Source organism: Vanacampus margaritifer, chromosome 10, assembly GCF_051991255.1.
Source record: "Vanacampus margaritifer isolate UIUO_Vmar chromosome 10, RoL_Vmar_1.0, whole genome shotgun sequence".
Taxonomy (NCBI): domain Eukaryota; kingdom Metazoa; phylum Chordata; class Actinopteri; order Syngnathiformes; family Syngnathidae; genus Vanacampus; species Vanacampus margaritifer.
In genome coordinates this window covers 19,403,281-19,422,426 of record NC_135441.1, presented here as the reverse complement: position 1 = coordinate 19,422,426, position 19,146 = coordinate 19,403,281, and the positions used below count along the sequence as shown (strand labels likewise).

Genomic DNA, 19,146 nt, shown 5'->3' with positions numbered 1-19,146 from the left:
ATTTTGCCTCAAGACACGATTATTCACCAGTCATTCCACACGATCAACAGTATTCTTAACAATTGATTAATTCATGCTAAATAGACTGCATTTATTTATTTATTTATTTATTATTTTTTCTTCTTTTTATTTTCTGGAGACTGCATTTATATAGCGCTGTAACTACACCATATGCCTCACATTCACCCATTCACACACACACTCGTACACCAGTGGACGACTGCCGCCATGCAAGGCGCTGCAAGGTCCGCTGGGAGCAAATCGGCTCAGTGTCTTGCTCAAGGACACTTCAACATAATCACCGGGGGTGAGGATCGAACCCACAACCTTACGGATGGTGAGACAACCACTCAACCACTGAGCCATGCCGCGATTAATGGGTTAATCAATTATTTTACCAATCCATATTCACTATAAAAGTAGCATTTGCATTCACGATATTTACTTTTGGTAAAGTGTGAACTCAATGCGTCAGGCTGTATTGCAGTGGACCTGCCATGTAATCCTGTCTGCAGGTCCCAGTGGGGACAGCTACACTATACTGTCCGATTCTATCTCATACTGAAGGCATGAGCGCAGCACTTTTTCCCCACCCTTCTCCCACTGTAGGGGGAAAAAAACATGGCAAGGGAGTGTTCTTGATTCCCGTCTTTGGAGATAAAGGTCACCCGCACTCACATCTGTTCCCTTGCGTGTTGGCACCTGATGGGGATGCAACGCAGAGCCATGAAATTTAACCTGTTTGTTATGATTGTTGCCTGCTCAAAGGCAACAATCTAAAACTAGGGTCCGACCGATTAATTTGCCGGCCTTTTTAATCAGCCGTTATTTGCACTACACTTTTTCGATCCATTATAGAAGATATGTCCCCTTAAAAAACAGGAAACTGACTTGTGTTTGTAAATTCAAATGTATTGATTTCAATCAATCAAAATGTTTTCATCAAATGCAAGCATTTTTGTAATGCAGTTCTGCTAAAAAATACAACATCTTAGCTTCCTGTGATAGGATATACAGTTGTCAATTCAAAGATCAACAAGCATTTTTATTTTTTCTATTTCCTGAAGTCACAGCCAAAATCTTGACACATTAACAACCAGGATGATGTTTTAAATAGCGGGTGGACATTCTTTCAGGGATGTTCCCATAAACGTTCTACCAATTTAGGACCAAACAATATTGTTTTAAAAATGCAGAAAATGTGAAAAACCCAATTTTATTCGGAGAACTATCTAATCTAAATAGATCAGGTCCTGATGTAGAAGAAATGTTTGCTCCCTTGAATCCAAAGTGAGAAGTGACAAATTTATGCCCTACTCATTAAGACCTACTCAGCTCACCATGATGCTACCAGCTATGTTCTATGAGCAAAACCAAGTACTACCAGAAACTATTTCAAGAACTTGGTCAGTTAGGGTTCCAAGGCTGCACAGCCGTAAACATTTGAAAGAGCATTTCTAAATGCAAAACGAAACAAAGGCTAACATTTATTTACTTTATTGTTTTTTTACCGAGGTATTATATTGCACAGTCTTTACTTTGCTCCAGCGCTTTTTTGTTTTTGCCACCTAGTCTCATCTTGGGTAAAATCAGTTTCCTCAACTTAGCCAACAGCAACAAAATAAATACAGGAAATGCTGTGTTTGTCGCGTCCATTGTTATTTTCCTTCAATGTGGTGTGGTTTGCGAGAGCGCTGACAAGTAACAAGGTAAGGGATATAAATGCGGCTCCGATCTGACACGTCTGGTTTGCGTCAGGAGCAGAAAGAAAAATGGTGGAATGAAATTAGCCGACAGCTCTTGCTCACGGGATGATGGATGAGCTTTCGCGTAGCACCGAAAACTTTTCCCGCTCTGCGTGCAGCTGGCGAAAGGTTGAAGCCGTGTGACACCGCCCGCCTTTTCATTACACACTAGAGTGCCTTGCCGAGATGTACGGCGTGATTCGACTGGAGCCTTAAAAGCAAGTGCACAGGAATGCACCAATTAGCTTTTAATTCAATTATCACTGGAGTAAATCGGAGCCATCTCAAAGAATGTAAACAGTTCATCTTGTGGGGGTCGTGAGAGGATACATCCACGCCTCTCTTATCAGGGCCAGCACACATTGCTTTTGCTGGATGCCACTTGACAAGACCTCAAACATCAGCACTGTTGACGGTGTGACTGTTTGTCAAGTGGGACGCAAGGGCAAATAATAGTGCTGATGTGCACTCATACACACAACCACCCAGTGGTATGTCTCCGAACTAGAAGACCTCCACCAATGCCAGTTCCAGGCAGGCCTGTCTTACTTGTCTTTGAAGTAATGTCATAGAAATAATAATTTTATTCTGTTGGCTCGTTTGCAGCCCCAGGTGGCCGTTAGGATCTAAACCACTCAAGAGCACTAATACTATTTGTCTGACAGAACTTTTTGTGTTAGCCTCGGTTGCTCTGAGTCCCGCACTGCGCACTCTAGTATGGTGTTCCACAGGGCTCAATTCTGGGGGCTGTGCTGTTTTCATTGTATCTGCGGCCCCTAGGAACCCCTGGAAAACATGGTATTTTCTTCCACTGTTATGTGGATGACTGTCACCTTGTATATGTCCAGATTTGGCTTACTTTATTTAGAATTTTTTTCACAAATCGATACTATTACTTAGTAATTCTTTGGTCTGCTATTTTTTATTTTTATTTTTTACAAATTGTTAACCAATGTTAAGTGTGTACAATAGCTAGAGAGGAACTGTTTTAACTGTATTGGACACTTCAACTGTCTTGCAACCTATGGCTCGCTACATTATGCCTCTCAAGATTGAAAGTCGCAGCGAGTAAGAAATCCTTTATAGACAATATAAAGAGTGAAAATACAGTAGTTAGGGTTGATACATTTGAGAAGGGCTGTTTTGTTAAAAATCGATAGCAGTAATTCTTTGGTGCAGAAGGTAGCCCGTCAGCCACAAAGCTAAGTTTGTGTGCAGATTCTTTTCCACCTTTCACACACTACATCTTAGTCAGCTCATCTTTTTTGCATTGCATTGCTTACTCGACCTTTGACATGGATGAGTTGCGAGAATCCTACCAGACAGCAACAATTACATACTCCGTATGATGTAATGCAGTTCCACACAAGTGCAAAATACAACCACAATAATACACACATTTTTTTTTATCAATACATCACTCGTGTGTCTCATCGTTATCATATTTGTTAATTGTCATATGTCAGTTATTATTCAGTATACTATTCATTATGAATGAGTACAGTGAGTGACTAGAAGGTACAACATTGCATTAACTCACCTGTTTTCTTAAGAACCTCACTCAGAGCACACTAATGCTCTTGTCATGCAGATATGATTTGTCTTGTAATGCTCTATTTGCATAATCAGCATTCCATTTTCTTCTTTCCTTCTAGAAACGCCACAATGCTGACAGTGTTGTCAACAAAAAGGAATGTCAAGGTACGGAAAATATTGCACTTACGCTCTTTTTGTCGGGTAACCGTTTATATATATATATATATCAACTCATTTTGACCATCTCTTTCTGTCTCTCTCTGTTCTCCCTTTCATGTTACAGTGTTAAGAAATGGGGCCTGGGAGATTGTGCATTGGGAGAAGGTATGCAATAATAATAATAACTTAGATTTCTATGGTGCCTTTCAGTCAAATTCCTAACAAGCCAACACATTATTAGTCACGACGGTGTTACTGTTGATTGGGGAACATAAGCACGCATGCGCACACAGGTTTGTTTTACTATCTTTATGAGGACATCTCATTGACATAATACATTTCCTAGACCCTCCCCCTAACCCCAACTATTAAAAATGATTGCATACCCCTATTCTTTACCTTACCTCAAGCATTACCCAATTCCAGCCTAAACTCTAAAACCAAGTCTTGACCGGCAAAAAGAGGTCTAAACTTGTGGGGCCCGGCAAAATGGCCCCACATAGACGGGTGAAATCCCGAAATGTTGGCCCCACTATGTAACAAAAACAAGACCACACACACACCACATCATTGGATGGTTCAAGCAGCTAATTAATCCAGTGTTTCGATTAGAGCTGTCATCAAAAGCGAAGGACTGCAAAGAGTCTGTGCTTTTTTAATGCAGTTGTTTTGTTTGTTCCTGAAACAATAAGCCATTAGAAAAATAATTAGTTTGTTTTAAGGACTTGTAATAAAGGTTCTGAACACACATTATCAGTTACATGTTGCATGGAGTAAAGTGATGCCGTATTTGTAGTTTTTTTTTCCTTTTCTCAATTTTGTAATGTTTATATTTGTGTGTTTATGATTCTGTATGTCCTCATGTAGCAGAAAAACATGAACAAAACATTTTCGAGTTAATCATAATTTTAAATATCCCTGGCCACTGTGGATAGAAATTTCTGTATTTCTATGTGATATTTTATGCTTTTTACGTCATCTTCATGCATTTTTAAATTGCAGCTAATGTCCTGGTTGCTTCCCAAATTATTTAGTGCCTTTATCTTAGTGTATGAGTTTGATAATGTCCTATTTTACTCATTGCCTGTAGCTGTATTTGATTATAGTTTTATATTTGAGTTTCATTTTTGCTTAATAGAAAATCTGGTGGCTTTCAAATCTTGAATCATGTCATCTGTATTTCTTTTCATCATTGAATGACACGGTCACAGTCCTTCTCTTCATTGTGTGCACTGCAATGACCAGTCTGTTTTCACAGGTTGAGACGGGGGATGTTATTAAAGTAAATGACCGTGATTTCGTGCCTGCGGACGCCGTGGTTTTATCATGCAGGTATCAAGAGTCAGCTCTGACGACTGCCTCCTGGGATTGTCTCCATCCTCTGTGTCTCTGTCTCTTCAGCCTAGAGAAATGATGGTTTACTAACATAGAAACGGCACTGCAAGTTCAAACTGTGGCTGCATTTTAACAAAGATTTATAGCGTGATATCCATCATTTCTCTCGGTGGGACAAAAGTAATGTCTTTGGATTAGCTCCTTGCCCTTTTTAAGAGAAAGCAGATGAAGTAACCTCAGGACTGATAAACAGTTACTTTTCTCCTCTGATGTGATTGCTCTTTGTCTTTCCACCCTCTCCTTTACCGCCACCCTTCCTCTTCCGCCCTCTCTCCTGCCACTGACGTGCGGTCGCTAACGTCAGGTGACTGTTGGGGAAGTAGTCAGAGCTGCCAACGGCGATCACCTCCCGGCTGACCTCGTCATACTGTCGTCCAGGTCAGGAAAACTAGAGGCGTTACCAAGGCAACAGCTGTTGCAAAGATGGGGCCAGACATTCAGAAGCTGGTCTCAGAAGCTCGTTTGCATGCTTGAGGGGAAAAAGGATGGCGCTTGTGATTAGCTCCCAGATGTTGCATGTTTGCTTTTTATTTTTTTTAACTATTACATGGCCGATATGGACATTTCCTCCTATGTGTTGCCAGAATGAAATATGAACCATATCTTGGAACGATATTTAGAATTGTTCTCCCTTTCGTGAGTAATTATAAGTCAATTTGGTGTTTCATATTTTGACAGTAGCTGCTTACATTGCAACTGTTCCATTAATGACTCCATTGCCGGGCCTGAAAATGCTGAGCAGAGAAAAGATGCTGGGCCTTTCTATTTTGTTACAATAGTCGATATGTGGTTTGCTCTGAGGATGCCAAAAAGTGTTTTTTGGCACCTTTCACTATTTCTTGCAGTGGAGACCATTGCATACTCTGCAGTGCTATGTGGGCTGCTGGTGCCGTTGACTTTAACCTCCTATCCTGTGGATATTTAAGTCTCTCTCCAATCTCGTATTGAGCCTTTTCAAGCCTTTAGGGCAGTGTTTCTCAATTATTATTTTGTTGCGCCACCCCAGGAAGAATGAAATATTTTGCACCGCCCCAGTTCTACGCCACAACTACAGTATTATTTTTCAAAAAATTGTTGTAAGTACACCTCTGCTGAGGAGCTGATAATAAAACTGCCACCTACTGCAGTGGATGTGCAATTGCAATTACACTTTATCCTCATACAGCAAAACAAAACAAAAAAACGCCCCCCCCCCCCCCCCCCATCGAATTGTTCCCCCCCCCGCCTTTTACTCTAAATTGCCCATAGTGTGATTAGTGAGAAATATTCTGTCACTGTAAGTGATCTGCAATTGGCTGGCAATCAGTTGAGGGTGTACCTTGCCTCTCACCCAAAGTGGGCTAGTACAGGCTCCAGCTCACTGATGACCCAAATGAGGGCAAGGACTAGAGAAAATGTATGATTTTTTTTCCCCCCCATCCTTTTAATTTTTATGCCTGTGATGATAACCACCTAATACTATCACTGACTGGAGCCAATATAAACCAAGTCTAAACTAAATGTTCTTAGCAAGACGGTTGTCATGTAAATACAGCCATATTATTTTAAGAGGCTGACAACACATGTTGGATGCTAAAGATAAAGAACAGCAAAACGCTGGTCTTGGTTTTTGTTGATGCCCCCTCATTCCCACGATTGGACTGACCCTCTCGAAAACAAAGAACTGCTTACAAAGAGTAGCTAACAGTGTCCTGGCATGCTCTGCGACTGTCCCTGTGCCCGAAATCTGTCAGAAGCTCATTTGTCTGCTCTACTTCTTGTGCTCTGCACGCCCTTTCGCTCGCATCACGCCACTCTGGAGTTTTTTCTATCCTCCCGTCTCGGCCTCTTTGCAGATTAATGTCGTTCAAACTGCCTGCGAATAAAGAATACTTCTCATTAGTATAACTTTTAAGTAGGCTGGTGCACAGCAACCTTGTCTAAATTAGAGTAGTAGTCTAGATTTGTGTTTGTTATTCAAATCAGCTCCACTTTTGCTTCCTTCTCCACAGTATTAGATAATGTTCATTCATTTTAATGTCTGGGCATGTTTTAATGATGGCCAATCAGCCCTTTACTGGTTTGATGTCATTATTCTCTTTTCCCAACAGTGAGCCACAGGGAATGTGCTACATCGAAACATCTAACCTAGATGGTGAAACAAACCTAAAAATCAGACAAGTAAATCTCTTTATTTATTTATTTTTTATTTTTTTTGTGTGATACACATTACTGTGTCAATGTTTCAGTTGTAAATAGTGACACAATAAATCAAATCTACAGGGTCTCCAAATGACATCGGACTTGAAGGACATAGACAGCTTGATGCGTCTCTCAGGGAAGATGGAGTGCGAGTGCCCAAACCGTCATCTGTATGAGTTTGTTGGGAACATCCGACTGGATGGTCACAGGTGGGCTCAATTTTTAAACTTTACGTTTTGACTGCAGGATTTTTTTTCCCCCGTGAAGATTTTGATGACCATTTGGGTACCATTGTCTATATCTATTACTACTATTCTATGTACCCTTAAAAGACAAACTTTTAAGGAAAGCATGTTATTTGACCCTCAAGTTTGAAAAGCCCACAGCTCTTTGTATAATCCTTTTTAACCTGTTTAGATCCATTAGCCCAAAGCTGATTGCATTGTATGCTGAAGGCACCTGGTTCACTCAAATTCAATTATGCATTTGTTCAAAGGCTGTGTCACTGGAAGGAAAACACATTTATATGTGAGGCTAGATGCAATGTTATGACATTAGGATTTGATCATCCAGAGACTAAAAAGCTTCCCTGAGTCAGCAATTTCCAGAAGTACATTTTGGCTTTTAGAGGTTTTAATCGTGTGATGTTCTTTTGTCGTTCTAAATATTTTAAGAAGCAGTGACTTCTCTTCACCACAGCACATGACTATCCACAAAAACAGCCACAACATCTATTCCAACATGAAATCAGGCGTGTCATCTTCATATCCATGTATTGTTTCTTTCACTACAGTACAGTACCGCTCGGTCCAGACCAGATCTTACTGAGAGGAGCCCAGCTGCGGAACACACAGTGGGTCCACGGTGTCGTGGTCTACACTGGTCATGACACAAAACTCATGCAGGTACTACAAATGGACTTTGTGTATCTGTTAAACTCCTGTCCTCCTGAAGAAAAAGGACGGACACATCTTTGTCAGCACATTACCAGCGTCTCCACGACTCGAGTGAAACTGTATTAATCTGAACTAAGGATAGTTCATGGTGAAGCTCAACTGTTTTATTATTAGGAGTAACAGTTAATAAGGTTAATTTTTGGCCCACTTTCTGTGCTTAAAATCGTGAATTTAGGTGCCCATTAAGGGCATAGTATACGATTAATTTCTTTGCTTCTATTTGTATACTAATTCAAAGCCAAGCACCCTTATCAGATATGTCAACATCAAACCACACTTCCTCATTTTCTTGCCTTGTCAGAACTCCACTCGGCCTCCTCTGAAGTTGTCCAACGTGGAGCGCATCACCAACTTTCAGATTCTGGTCCTGTTTGGCTGCCTGCTGGCCATTTCGTTGGTCTGCTCCGTGGGCCAAACCATCTGGAAGTACCAGTGCGGCAATGACGCCTGGTACATGGACCTCAACTGTAAGAGTCCCCCCTGAGGCCGCACGCCGCCTCTCATTGCACATATTTGATCTCACTTGTGTCCATATCAGCTTATTTCTTTGTCGTTTTAAGTTACTTCCTTAAATGCTGGTATGTACGTGTCTTCTGGTTTTGTTAAGTTGCCTCAGTTAAAGGATGTTTCTCATAACAAGTGAAATATGTGGCAATGTGGGAATGATCCGATTCCCTGTTAACTGATGCATAGATGTGAGAAATGGTTGAATATCACTGCGCTGCTGTACTTTTTTTTGTTCCCTTTCTAATGTTGTGTTTGATTTTGTTGTTTTTCTTTGTTGTCGTTTTTTTAACAGCTCCAGGTAACAACCATTTAAAAGCCTTGGCCATCCGTGAATGACCTCCCCTTACTAACCCCTTACTGAAGCTCTGCCTTTGCTAAGCAAATGAGGCCCCCTACCCTCGCCCCCTATACGGTTGCCCAACTTTGTATGGGCCCGTTCCCGTGGACAAGCACCACATACCAGGGATCCAACGATAGGTGTTCCCCTCCAGCTCTCTCTTACACCCTCGTCTAGTTATTTTCAGTGCCTGATCCAAACAGTGTCTCACATTTCCTCCATTTTTATTTATCTTCCTTTGTTTTGTGCCACCTGGAACACTTTGCACTCCCAAGCTTTACAACTCTGCCTTATTCTTCTATAGAATGGGTAGTTCTGTCCCTGCCATTGACTAGAGGTAATACTCCGGAAGCTATTCGCAGCAGGAGGCTGCGTACATGTGTATGGATTGAGCACGTGGCGCAGCGGCTGACATTTTACAAATGCCTCTTCCGCCATCTTTTCAAACCACTTCACAAAGGGTAAGAGGAGTCATGCAAACCTGGTTGTAGTGTGGTACATTGGTAGGCAATTCCATGCAACACTTGGCTTATAGTCATCGTCTGCCAATTTGTTATTTATTTTTTGCACAGAAGATATTTCATAGTTTTATTTGGATCGCTTCTTAGCATGTTTGTAACGGTTCACGAAATTAGTATAATTTATTTTAAATTATGTGATGTTTTTCATTCATCATTCAAGTGAATTCGAAAAGCATTTATCAGTTTCAAGATAACCTTAATATTGGAGTCTGATTGTTTTGTTGATTGGTGTGTACGCATCCAATTAGAGGATTCCCGCAGGGATATGTTGTAGTAGTGTTTGCCGTAAGTTGCTTACACCCTACTACCTGACAATTTCTAACCGGTTTTCAAAATTACAGGGATCATCTTAATCATGAAACCTTGGATAAATGAGTATTATTCCATACTCTACCAATTTTTTCACTGTTTTTCAGATGTATTGTTCCATTAACTAACCCTTTTTGAACCACTTATAACCTTTAAAAAAAAAGACCTTTTTGTTTAATGATGGTTGAGGTAGCTAAAATGAAATGTAGATTTAATAAATGATTCAATTTGAATTTGTCATCATGCTTCAATTCACAGAACTGAATGTTGTCATCTGCCACTGTTGCATAGGTTTTGCATGAATTCTCCAGCCTTTTTGCCATCATATTACAGTACAGCTAATTTGGTCTGATTTGTTATTGTGAGTATTGGTCAAATAAAAAACAAACAAAAAATAACGAAGTGGTGTCCAGTGATAAAGCTCTGGTATGCAAAGTTATCATCATGGTACTTCAGCCATTACTCTGTGCCCTGATAGGCCTGTAGGAGAGGTTGTGTCCTGGTCGATTTAAACTTGCATTACGACTTACACTCTCCCCCTTATGTGGTGCTCCATTGGTGCTCTTTTGATTTTGGCGAGGGGTTTAAAACTCTTAAAATGCTCTAGGGGCAGTGTAAGTCATAAAGCAGGGGTCCATCTTGAGACTGATTGTACCGCCATAAGGAGCTTGTTGAGACTCTTTCCAGTGCGCATTGTCCAACCTGTGTCAAAAGAGAGCGGTGGAAAGCCTGTCAAATTATTTTGCATCACAGGAACCAGTAAAACGATTGTAGCCATTCGCCAACATTGAAGAGATGGATAGAAGAATCTGCGTTAGCTGGCCACGCACAGCATCCCGCAGGCTCGTATGTCACTGAAGGCCGGTGAATAATTAATGTGACTTTGAGCGGTCACAGAGTGCTGAGGATGGCAATCGTCGACATTAAACCTGTATACTGTGATAACATAATGCAAATTGAGGCCAAAGAGCGCACATTGGTAAATGTTTATGCATTCAGGCAACTTGCTAGATTTAGATTGGACTAAAATAGAAAGGAAGTCAGTCAAATGCAGAACTGGCTTTGTGCGTTCCACCAAAAGAGGTTCAATTCTGCTTTTACTATTATTTTAAGGAAGCCCTCATACTCATATATACTAAGCCCAGTTTCAAAAAAAAAATTAAATAAGTGCATCTTTGACGAAAACATGTTGCTGTGACCCGATTGATGATGGTTTGTAATGGATCAAATGACATTCAAAGTACAGTGGAATCTCTGAAGTTGATTTGTTTGTTTGAACTTAATTGCTGGAAATATTTACAAAGGCAAAAAACTATATAGTGCTCAGCTGTTTATCACCTATTTCAATTTTCTTGATTTTATATTTTGGCGCGATGATGATGTTGCTGTTGGACTCCGGCATGCATGAGTCATCCATCCCCCACTATATAAGCACTTGATTGGCGTTTTTTACATCTGCAGTTTTCTGACACAACTCTGAATTTGCCTACATTCTGAAAATGCATCTTCCCTTTGGATTGTACTTTTTAGACTGCCTCTTTGTTAGCCGTGATTGTGCACATGGACCGTTGTGAAAGGCAGGATAGTGACTGACGGGAATTTTAAATATTTTTTAAATCTTCGGGCTGGCATGGCCGCAATAGAGTGCCACGTTGTCTGCTGTGAGCGTGCACACATCACGAGGAGGAAAAAAATTTCTGATTTGACAGCCAGAGTGTGGATCAAACATGTATAGTAGTTGTGTAAGCATAAGAAAGATGCTAGATGAGGTTGCATTCGTTTTTCCAATTCAAACAGTTTTTGATTGACAGTCAACAGTTGAATAGGGTGTGGTTTCAGCACCATACCTGCCCACAATAATTGAGACAGTGGCTTGATTTTTCACTCAATTCAAAGCCTCAATTTTTATAATATATATATATATTTTTTTCTTAATCATCCAAATGTGACAAGGTTAACAACACTTTTCTGTGGTGAGTCAAATTTACAAGTTATATTTATTTTCCTTTTACAGGAACTTTATGGGCATTCAACATGAGAGGTTTCACTGTACTGTACTCTCCTGGTGTGGTTTTGCACTCTGGCATGCCCTGCAGTGTTCTTTGCAACCATACAGCCGACTTTTTGAGTGAAGGGACCGAACAATGTGGTCATCATTAACACGCCAGCATCATCCACCCGCTCTTTTCCACTCCTTGTTGGTTGGAAATGTGCTATGGACTGAATCTCCCCTCCTTTGTCTTGACAGCATCCAGTGCGTTTGTCTGCCTTTCCCCCCACCACACTTCTGATACTCCCTGTATTTGTTGTACCAGTAGCAGTATAGCTTCCATCCTGCCATCCATTTGTTTGTTTTGGTTTGTTTTGCAATGTCATGGCAAGGTGGCCCTCCTCTCAATGCTAAGATGAAGTTGGCTTGAAGGAAGGTAACTCTTGCAAGCTCCCGCAAGCTGTGGAAAGGTAAATGACATCCCTCCTGTTTTCATGTTTGGTGTCCGTGGGGTTCTATGTTGATCATTGCCACTTTTTGGGATGGGGGAGGCAGGGAGGGTGAGGGAGCGGCATCATTTTGCATAGTGCTTCATTTGGAATTCATTGCCTGGATCATGCTGGATGCCAAGGCTGCTGCTGTGACACTAATAACAATGGAGACACCTCAGTCCCTCACTGTCAATCTATGGGACGTTAAATTTGACTCATGGGTGAGAGGATGGGTTAATTTCCAGCTAATGCTCCGTGTTAGCCCAACACTCTACCTGCTTTGGGATAATAGGGACCATTGGCTGGAAGTAGCTGCGGGCTCTTAACATTTAACCGATGGATGCTCATGAACCAGGCGCTGACGAGCCTCCTGTGTATCACTTCCTGTTTCCAAACCCGTCTCCCTTCGATAGACGGCGGGGCGGCGAACTTCGGCCTCAACTTCCTCACCTTCATCATCCTGTTCAACAACCTGATTCCCATCAGCCTCCTGGTCACCCTGGAGGTCATCAAGTTCATCCAGGCCTTCTTCATCAATTGGGTGAGTTAACCGTTAAGCTATATCACATATGTAATTGTCAGGTTCAGTCAACGTAGAACATTTAATAAACAATAGACAAGGAAGGAAGACAAGAGATTTAAATTATTTTTTACTTGTGAGGAGTACCGGACAGCGATGTGCTCAGTTACAATCTCCTATCCTCTCTCGACACACTTCACCGTTCCCCCTCTTTTAATTGGGTATTCACTAGTTATATAGCGTTTGCTGTTCTAAAGGGTAGGGGAAACACACAGCAACAACCTTCAAGGATAGGAGTCATTATACAGATAATAACACAGACGTGTTTTTCTTGGGCGCTGAAGGTTTCAACAGTCCAACTGTTCATTCGCAAAGTGTTTCAGCCGCTATCTTGAGATAAGGCACAGTTCCTGCCCTGCAGCTGCAGGAGCATCCCATGAAGCTTTGCTCTCTTCACAGACAACTCCAACCCACATGATTCAAAACAAGGTCATATACCGCTGAAAAAATGCCTCACATTAATGCTTTGCAATACTATAAGAGTAAATATGGGATAACTTATGTACATTTATTCTTACCATGCAGTGTGGTGCTGTTTTGCATATCACTGATGACTTTACAGTCAAGTATTTCATAGAAACACACCACAAAATGCGTTTAATCAAATATTTACCAGTTCTGATATGTGTTATTTATCCTCTAAGAGATAAATAAAGTTATATTGAATTGAATTGAATGACAGAAGAATGTTAAAGCGGACTTGTCTATGCCCAAAAAAGGACGAGCCCTACTCACAAACAGTTATTCAATTTTATCAAAAATTTCAAAATGAACCCAAAATGCGCAATAACCTTTACAGGTGAACTGAATTTGTAAAAGTTGTATCCATGAGTTGATGCGATTGTTCTTTGTGACCTTGCCAGGACACTGATATGATCTACGAGCCTACAAACACACCTGCCATGGCCCGCACTTCCAACCTGAATGAGGAGTTAGGCCAGGTAATAAAAAGCAATGCGCCTTATCTTTGACGTTAAGATGGTGTCCCATCTTGAATGTCCTCTTCCTCCTGTGCAGGTGAAATACATTTTCTCTGACAAGACGGGCACGCTGACCTGCAATGTCATGCAGTTTAAGAAGTGCACAATCGCTGGCGTGGCCTACGGGTACGTAATGCCCCTCCTTCTCCAGACTCCACACTCTTCTCCTTATGTCCCCTTCCTTGCTTCATGCTCTGTCACCTTCACCTTCGTTAGTATGTGTTGTTTTCTGTCCTCCCTCAACTTATTAGCAGCTTTGTCACAGCTGCTGAGCTATAAATAAAAACTGCCGAGACATTTGACATCTCCTCTGCATGTTTTGTCCAACATTTTGGAGAGCAGAGAAGCATATGCACCTATTTTGCCATGAACAAACCACTCATTTCATTTAACCACCCTCAATCCTTTTCAGGGAAGAAACATTTGCTTGAGAGTGAAGTGCTCAAGCTAGCAATTTTGGGTATGACAGTGCATGAGTAATCCCTTTAGAATTCAATTAAGCCTCTTCGTTAATGTGCCGACACAAAAAATGTGGACATCAGTAATTGCAAGCAATAAGAATCAACTAGATTTTCTTGAGAGATAATTCAGGGGAAAAAATAATTATTTGTTGCAGTTATTTCAGAAAATCCTCAATTTTCCACCAATTTGTCTGCCCAAAAGAAGAGCGGAATAACTAGGGCATAAAGATGGAACAAAAAGGCAACTGAGCCTAAGATTCCAACCAAAACCACTTTCAATTTAAATACATAAGTCAAGGGCAGCAGAATAAGACTCCATCTAGTGCAAATGTGGTTAGAACTGCTACCAAAGCTTCATGTATAACTTCTTCCCACAGCTCATTTAGGCAGCCTTCTACTTATGCCCTCTACTGATTGCTGCCAATTTATAAAAGCCATTTTAGATTTATTGACAAACGACATTTATTTTATTCAATTTTATTTTCAACAGGGGTTGCTAATGAAATACTACAGTTTATTTTCTTTCTTTTCCTTTATTGACACTATTCTAAATGAACTGAATGAGGTCTGTAGGCCAGGGACAAAAGCTCACACTGATGTATGCACTAAAGTCAGTCTGTAGTCTCTGCCCAATCCTCGCCAAAGACACTTTTTTTAAATTCCAATTTACAGATGCAAATCAGAAAAGATGACTTTTAATGAGGAAAAGCGACATATTTCTGCACATTTATTTTTTCCACTCAACACACAAGCTGGCTTTGCTGTGTGACACTTTGGCGTCTATTCCCATCGCACATGTCCTATTTCACTGCTCGCCTAAGGTGACGTCAAGTATCTTTAGTAGTGTTGCTTCTAAATAGCTTTCCGTGCGTCTTCATCTGGAATAAACAAACTCCACTGTTGAGTTTTATGCATGAAAACTGAAAAACGTGTGAAAAACTTTTCTTTCTTTTTTTTCTCCCAAGGAGAACACGAGAACATTTTTAGCACTAGTGCGTGCAAAGTCGTGACTTGTAATTGGGTGACTTACGCACGCACACACTCACAAAGCACTGACACAACTGCCTGCCTGTGTTCCTCTCCACAAATGAAGGGCTGCTGTAATTAATAAAGTCGTCCCCGAGGGTGTAGACATTAATTAATTCCACTGGAATGGAGTCCAAATCTCAAGAAGAGATGTTGTTTAGCTGAGTGAAGTGCACAAAATCATCTTAAGCTTGACATCCAAGTGAAAAAGACGCTAATGAGTTAAAGTAACATAGAAATGTATTCTACAGTTTCTTAATCACTAAGTTACGTCAAGTGCAGGAAATCTTTTATAATACTACTATTTTTAATACATAGCGATCACAATGTGTTTTATTTATATTTATTTGATTAAGATTTGGAAGACTGCTTAATGAAAGTACATAAAAAATATCTGGTGCTTATGTCATTATTGGCCTTGGACATACAGTTCTACAAACAATTTAGCTCCAATCTTTCCTAGCATCCCAACCTATCCCATACTAATAACCCATAATTAGTATTCAGAATACATTAACCATCAGCCTTTATTTCCTGTTTTCCTTCCTACATTGGCTTCAACAGTCACGTGCCCGAGACTGAGGATGGTAGTTTTGCGGAGGACGACGGGTAAGATGATTGAGCTGCTTTTGTAACGTTGTAGTGCTACCGTACCTTGGTGGATATGTGACTTTGAACGCAACCCTGTTCAGTGACATGTTTCTCTGTGCACCTACTAATGCGAGGAAGTGGATTCACTGTGTCTAACTGTTGTTTGGTGTGAAGACAAAGCTTTTAATCCTACGTCATACAGTACCGTTTTACCATCTGATTTTCTGCTGATTTGGTTTAGGTTGTGTTGTTGTGGCATACATGAAACCACCAACTGGCTCCGACCTACGCACGCACGCACACACACACACACACGTACACAGGTCCATCTGCAGTAGTGTTAATATGTGCAGTTACAGCATGCCGCAACTATTTTTGCATGGGTAATCGGGGCCTGTTTGTTGATGCCTGGTGTTGAAATTACTGTGAACATTTTCCCCTTTGCTGCTTTTTCTTTCCACGGAAACCGGTCTTGAGTCTTTGATCATGCATGTGGTGCTGCTTGTGTTCACAGTGGGTCACTAATACAAACATCAACTGAAATTGTCTCTTGCTAGATCATAAACCTCAAGGGCTTTTAACAAATATTTGAGGATATGATCCAATGAGTATCTAGCAGGTGTCTGTAAAAACAGCAGCTGCTGGTGTTGGACTGTTGCTTTTGGGTTTGTGCGGGAATTTTTTTTGTATTATAAGATGAGGATTTCTTAAAATCGAATACAGTACTACAATGGTGTTGCACTTTTACATTTTTTTCCCTTTTCTCTGTGGTGTTCAATCTGTGATTCGGTAAACATGCAGATGTCAAGAAGCTTTTCACCAAAACATCAACTTTAGGAACAATGTTCTTTGTGCCCATATCGTATGTACTTATATGGAGATACTTATGATGTGATATAGTGTCAATTTGCCAATTAGGAAAAACAATAATGCATCAAGGTAGCTATCTGAAGAACACACAGTTGTCCTTCAAACTAAGCATACTGTAATGCTGTAAAAGTCTGCAATATGCAATTATATAAAATATATAAAAATACAACAACAAAAGCCGGGAAAAACATTCAGTGCTAGGTAATTTATAAAAACCCAACCAAAAAACATTACATTGAAATCAACATAATTCTTTATTTTTTTTTATGGTGAATTTAGGAGACAAACTCTGATATTGTTTGAAACATGCTCTTCTTTGAATGAGGTTTATTTTTTAACACAGAATTGACAGTAATGAGTTATTGACAGTGTCACAACTGTTGACTTTTGTCAAAACAAATTAGAAAACTCTTAAAAATAGAACGCAATAAAACATGGACGTTAGACCGCGATAGATTCAACAGCCGATGTCGGTGCATCCTGAGAAACTGACTAGACTACTGTTTTTGGCTTACAATTAATGCATTGCAGTCAGAACTTATCTCGTAATGATAAAACCCTGCCACAGGTCAGTTACAAACCCATCCAAGCTTCCAGCATATTAAGGGTTAATCTGTAAACAGCCCCCGGTAATTGATTGAGAGCCGTCAGCGCCCATGTTCCTGTCGTGACGGGACCCCGCTGCGCTGGCAGCCAATCAATAAGTGATCGCGCTGGAGCCTGAAAGTTTTCATCAGGACTGTCAACATGTTGAGTGATGTCCGAAATGGAGCGCAGAAGCTCTCCTTTCTTTTCCTGTGCAGCCAGCATACTCAGCCCTCGTTGCTGCATTAGCATAAGATAACGTTAATGAGTAAACCCCCTGCAATGTAGCATCACTGTGTGTGGTCATACTTGCATCATGATCAGCAACATCTGCAATCTTCTGTAGCATTAGCAAACTGTGAAGCTTGTTTGGAAGTGAGTGTGACACAAATTGTGCCTTGAATCAGTGGAGGCAAAATGGACTGTGCCACTTGGCCGCAACTAGCAAAGGTACGGTTGATTTGGGAGCTAAGCTAACAGGGATGTGATTTTTCCGTTAATTCGCGGAATTCTGCTTTTTTTTATCTCTCCCCCCCCCCCAAAAAAAAATACGATATATTTTTTTTTTTTTTTTTAGTAGTTCATTGTGTATGCACATGACTCCGACAGATAACATATATAACAAAGACATTTGTGGTATGCTCTAATATGAGTTACTTTTCATTTGGTCATGATACAATTATTTGTTCATGAAATTTGAACTCTTCAACATTATTTATGTGTTAACTTAGTAGTAGTAGTAGTAATTAGTTAGATATGATGATATTCTCAGTGATATAAAAGCAAAGGCAGTCCAATGTTTTTGAATGTGACTGATTTTGAGTTGACTAAAACTGCCATTTTATATTGGATAGTTCAATATACATTGAAAATTTATGCTGTTGTTTTGTCTATTTCTTTGTCATGTGAGTGCATTGAAAGTACTTAAAAACAACCCAACCCTAACCCTAACCCTAACCCTGGACCTAGCTGGGTGCCAGCGGCCCCCAGACCCCCGGCTAAATTTTCAGATAATTTCACTTTGGTCAAATCACATCCCTGAGCTAAGCAAATCCGCAATTTCCTTTTAATTTTAGCTCAACATTTCTTAAACAATGACTGCAAATTCTGAGATGTAGCCATAATTCCCTGATTGCCTCCCAGGTGTGTTTCAATAAATCTTCCCCCTGACCTCAGGTGATGTCCACCATATTGACTCCAGCTCGTCTTGTGTTTTAATTTGCATCGTTATAGCGTCTCTGTGAGTTTTCTGCCCACTCTCACAAATGGGAGTGGCCATCCGAGCGGCCCTTTAAGCTCGAGAAGACTTATGGCCCCCTCTATATGGCAACCAGTGGTGGTAACGTTTCTATCAAGTCTGCAGTACCACGGACAAAAGCTGATGTCGGCTTGATCTATAGGACGCCATTCATCACGGAATGGTGGATCGATTGCCACTGGACAGCCGGCGAGTGGCCGCTAGACAGGCCAACGCTACACACCTGCAGGGATAATGAAAGACATCATTTCTTTTATTAACCAAAAGCACCCCTTAGCTTTAAACTCTCTGGTCATTAAAGGTTTTATCAGTGTTTTTCTCATGAATTATTCCTTGTAACAGTAAACATTTATTTTACTCATGGGGAACTAATGCTGTTTCTAATCCTTTATTGAGTTTGGCTTTGTTTTGGTGATTTTGTGTCTTTTTAAGGGCTGTTTTGCGATTATTAACAGCATGTGGCATGGAAGTTACCTTTGTATAGCTTCCTACTAGGCTAACACAAAAAAATGGGGTCAAAAAGTGGCACGGTCAATTATTATTATGAGTTAAAAAAAAAAAATAAATAATAAAAAGAATGAAGCTAATCTTCTTTTTCTATTTTTTTCAATACTGTATAATTGGCCGTACGTCCCCCACCTCTGTTTTAGGTTCCAATTTACAATATT

General features: G+C 40.5%; 1 protein-coding gene across 4 annotated transcripts in view; it reads left to right on the top strand.

Moving 5' to 3' along the window:
• Nucleotides 1–19,146, top strand: part of atp8a1 (ATPase phospholipid transporting 8A1) — a 93,630-nt gene that overhangs the window by 21,760 nt on the left and 52,724 nt on the right. For 3 of the 4 annotated variants that reach the window (XR_013295482.1, XM_077577320.1, XM_077577318.1), the window contains exons 5-15: nt 3,401–3,446; nt 3,565–3,605; nt 5,140–5,213; nt 6,926–6,995; nt 7,098–7,225; nt 7,810–7,921; nt 8,274–8,439; nt 12,541–12,668; nt 13,571–13,648; nt 13,725–13,813; nt 15,739–15,783. Coding sequence is in view for 3 of the 4 variants with exons in the window: in XM_077577320.1 (XP_077433446.1) it covers nt 3,401–3,446; nt 3,565–3,605; nt 5,140–5,213; nt 6,926–6,995; nt 7,098–7,225; nt 7,810–7,921; nt 8,274–8,439; nt 12,541–12,668; nt 13,571–13,648; nt 13,725–13,813; nt 15,739–15,783 (977 nt within the window). In the remaining variant the exon portion in view is untranslated. The remainder of the gene's footprint in view (nt 1–3,400; nt 3,447–3,564; nt 3,606–5,139; nt 5,214–6,925; nt 6,996–7,097; nt 7,226–7,809; nt 7,922–8,273; nt 8,440–12,540; nt 12,669–13,570; nt 13,649–13,724; nt 13,814–15,738; nt 15,784–19,146) is intronic. The other variant, XM_077577319.1, reaches the window with a different exon arrangement.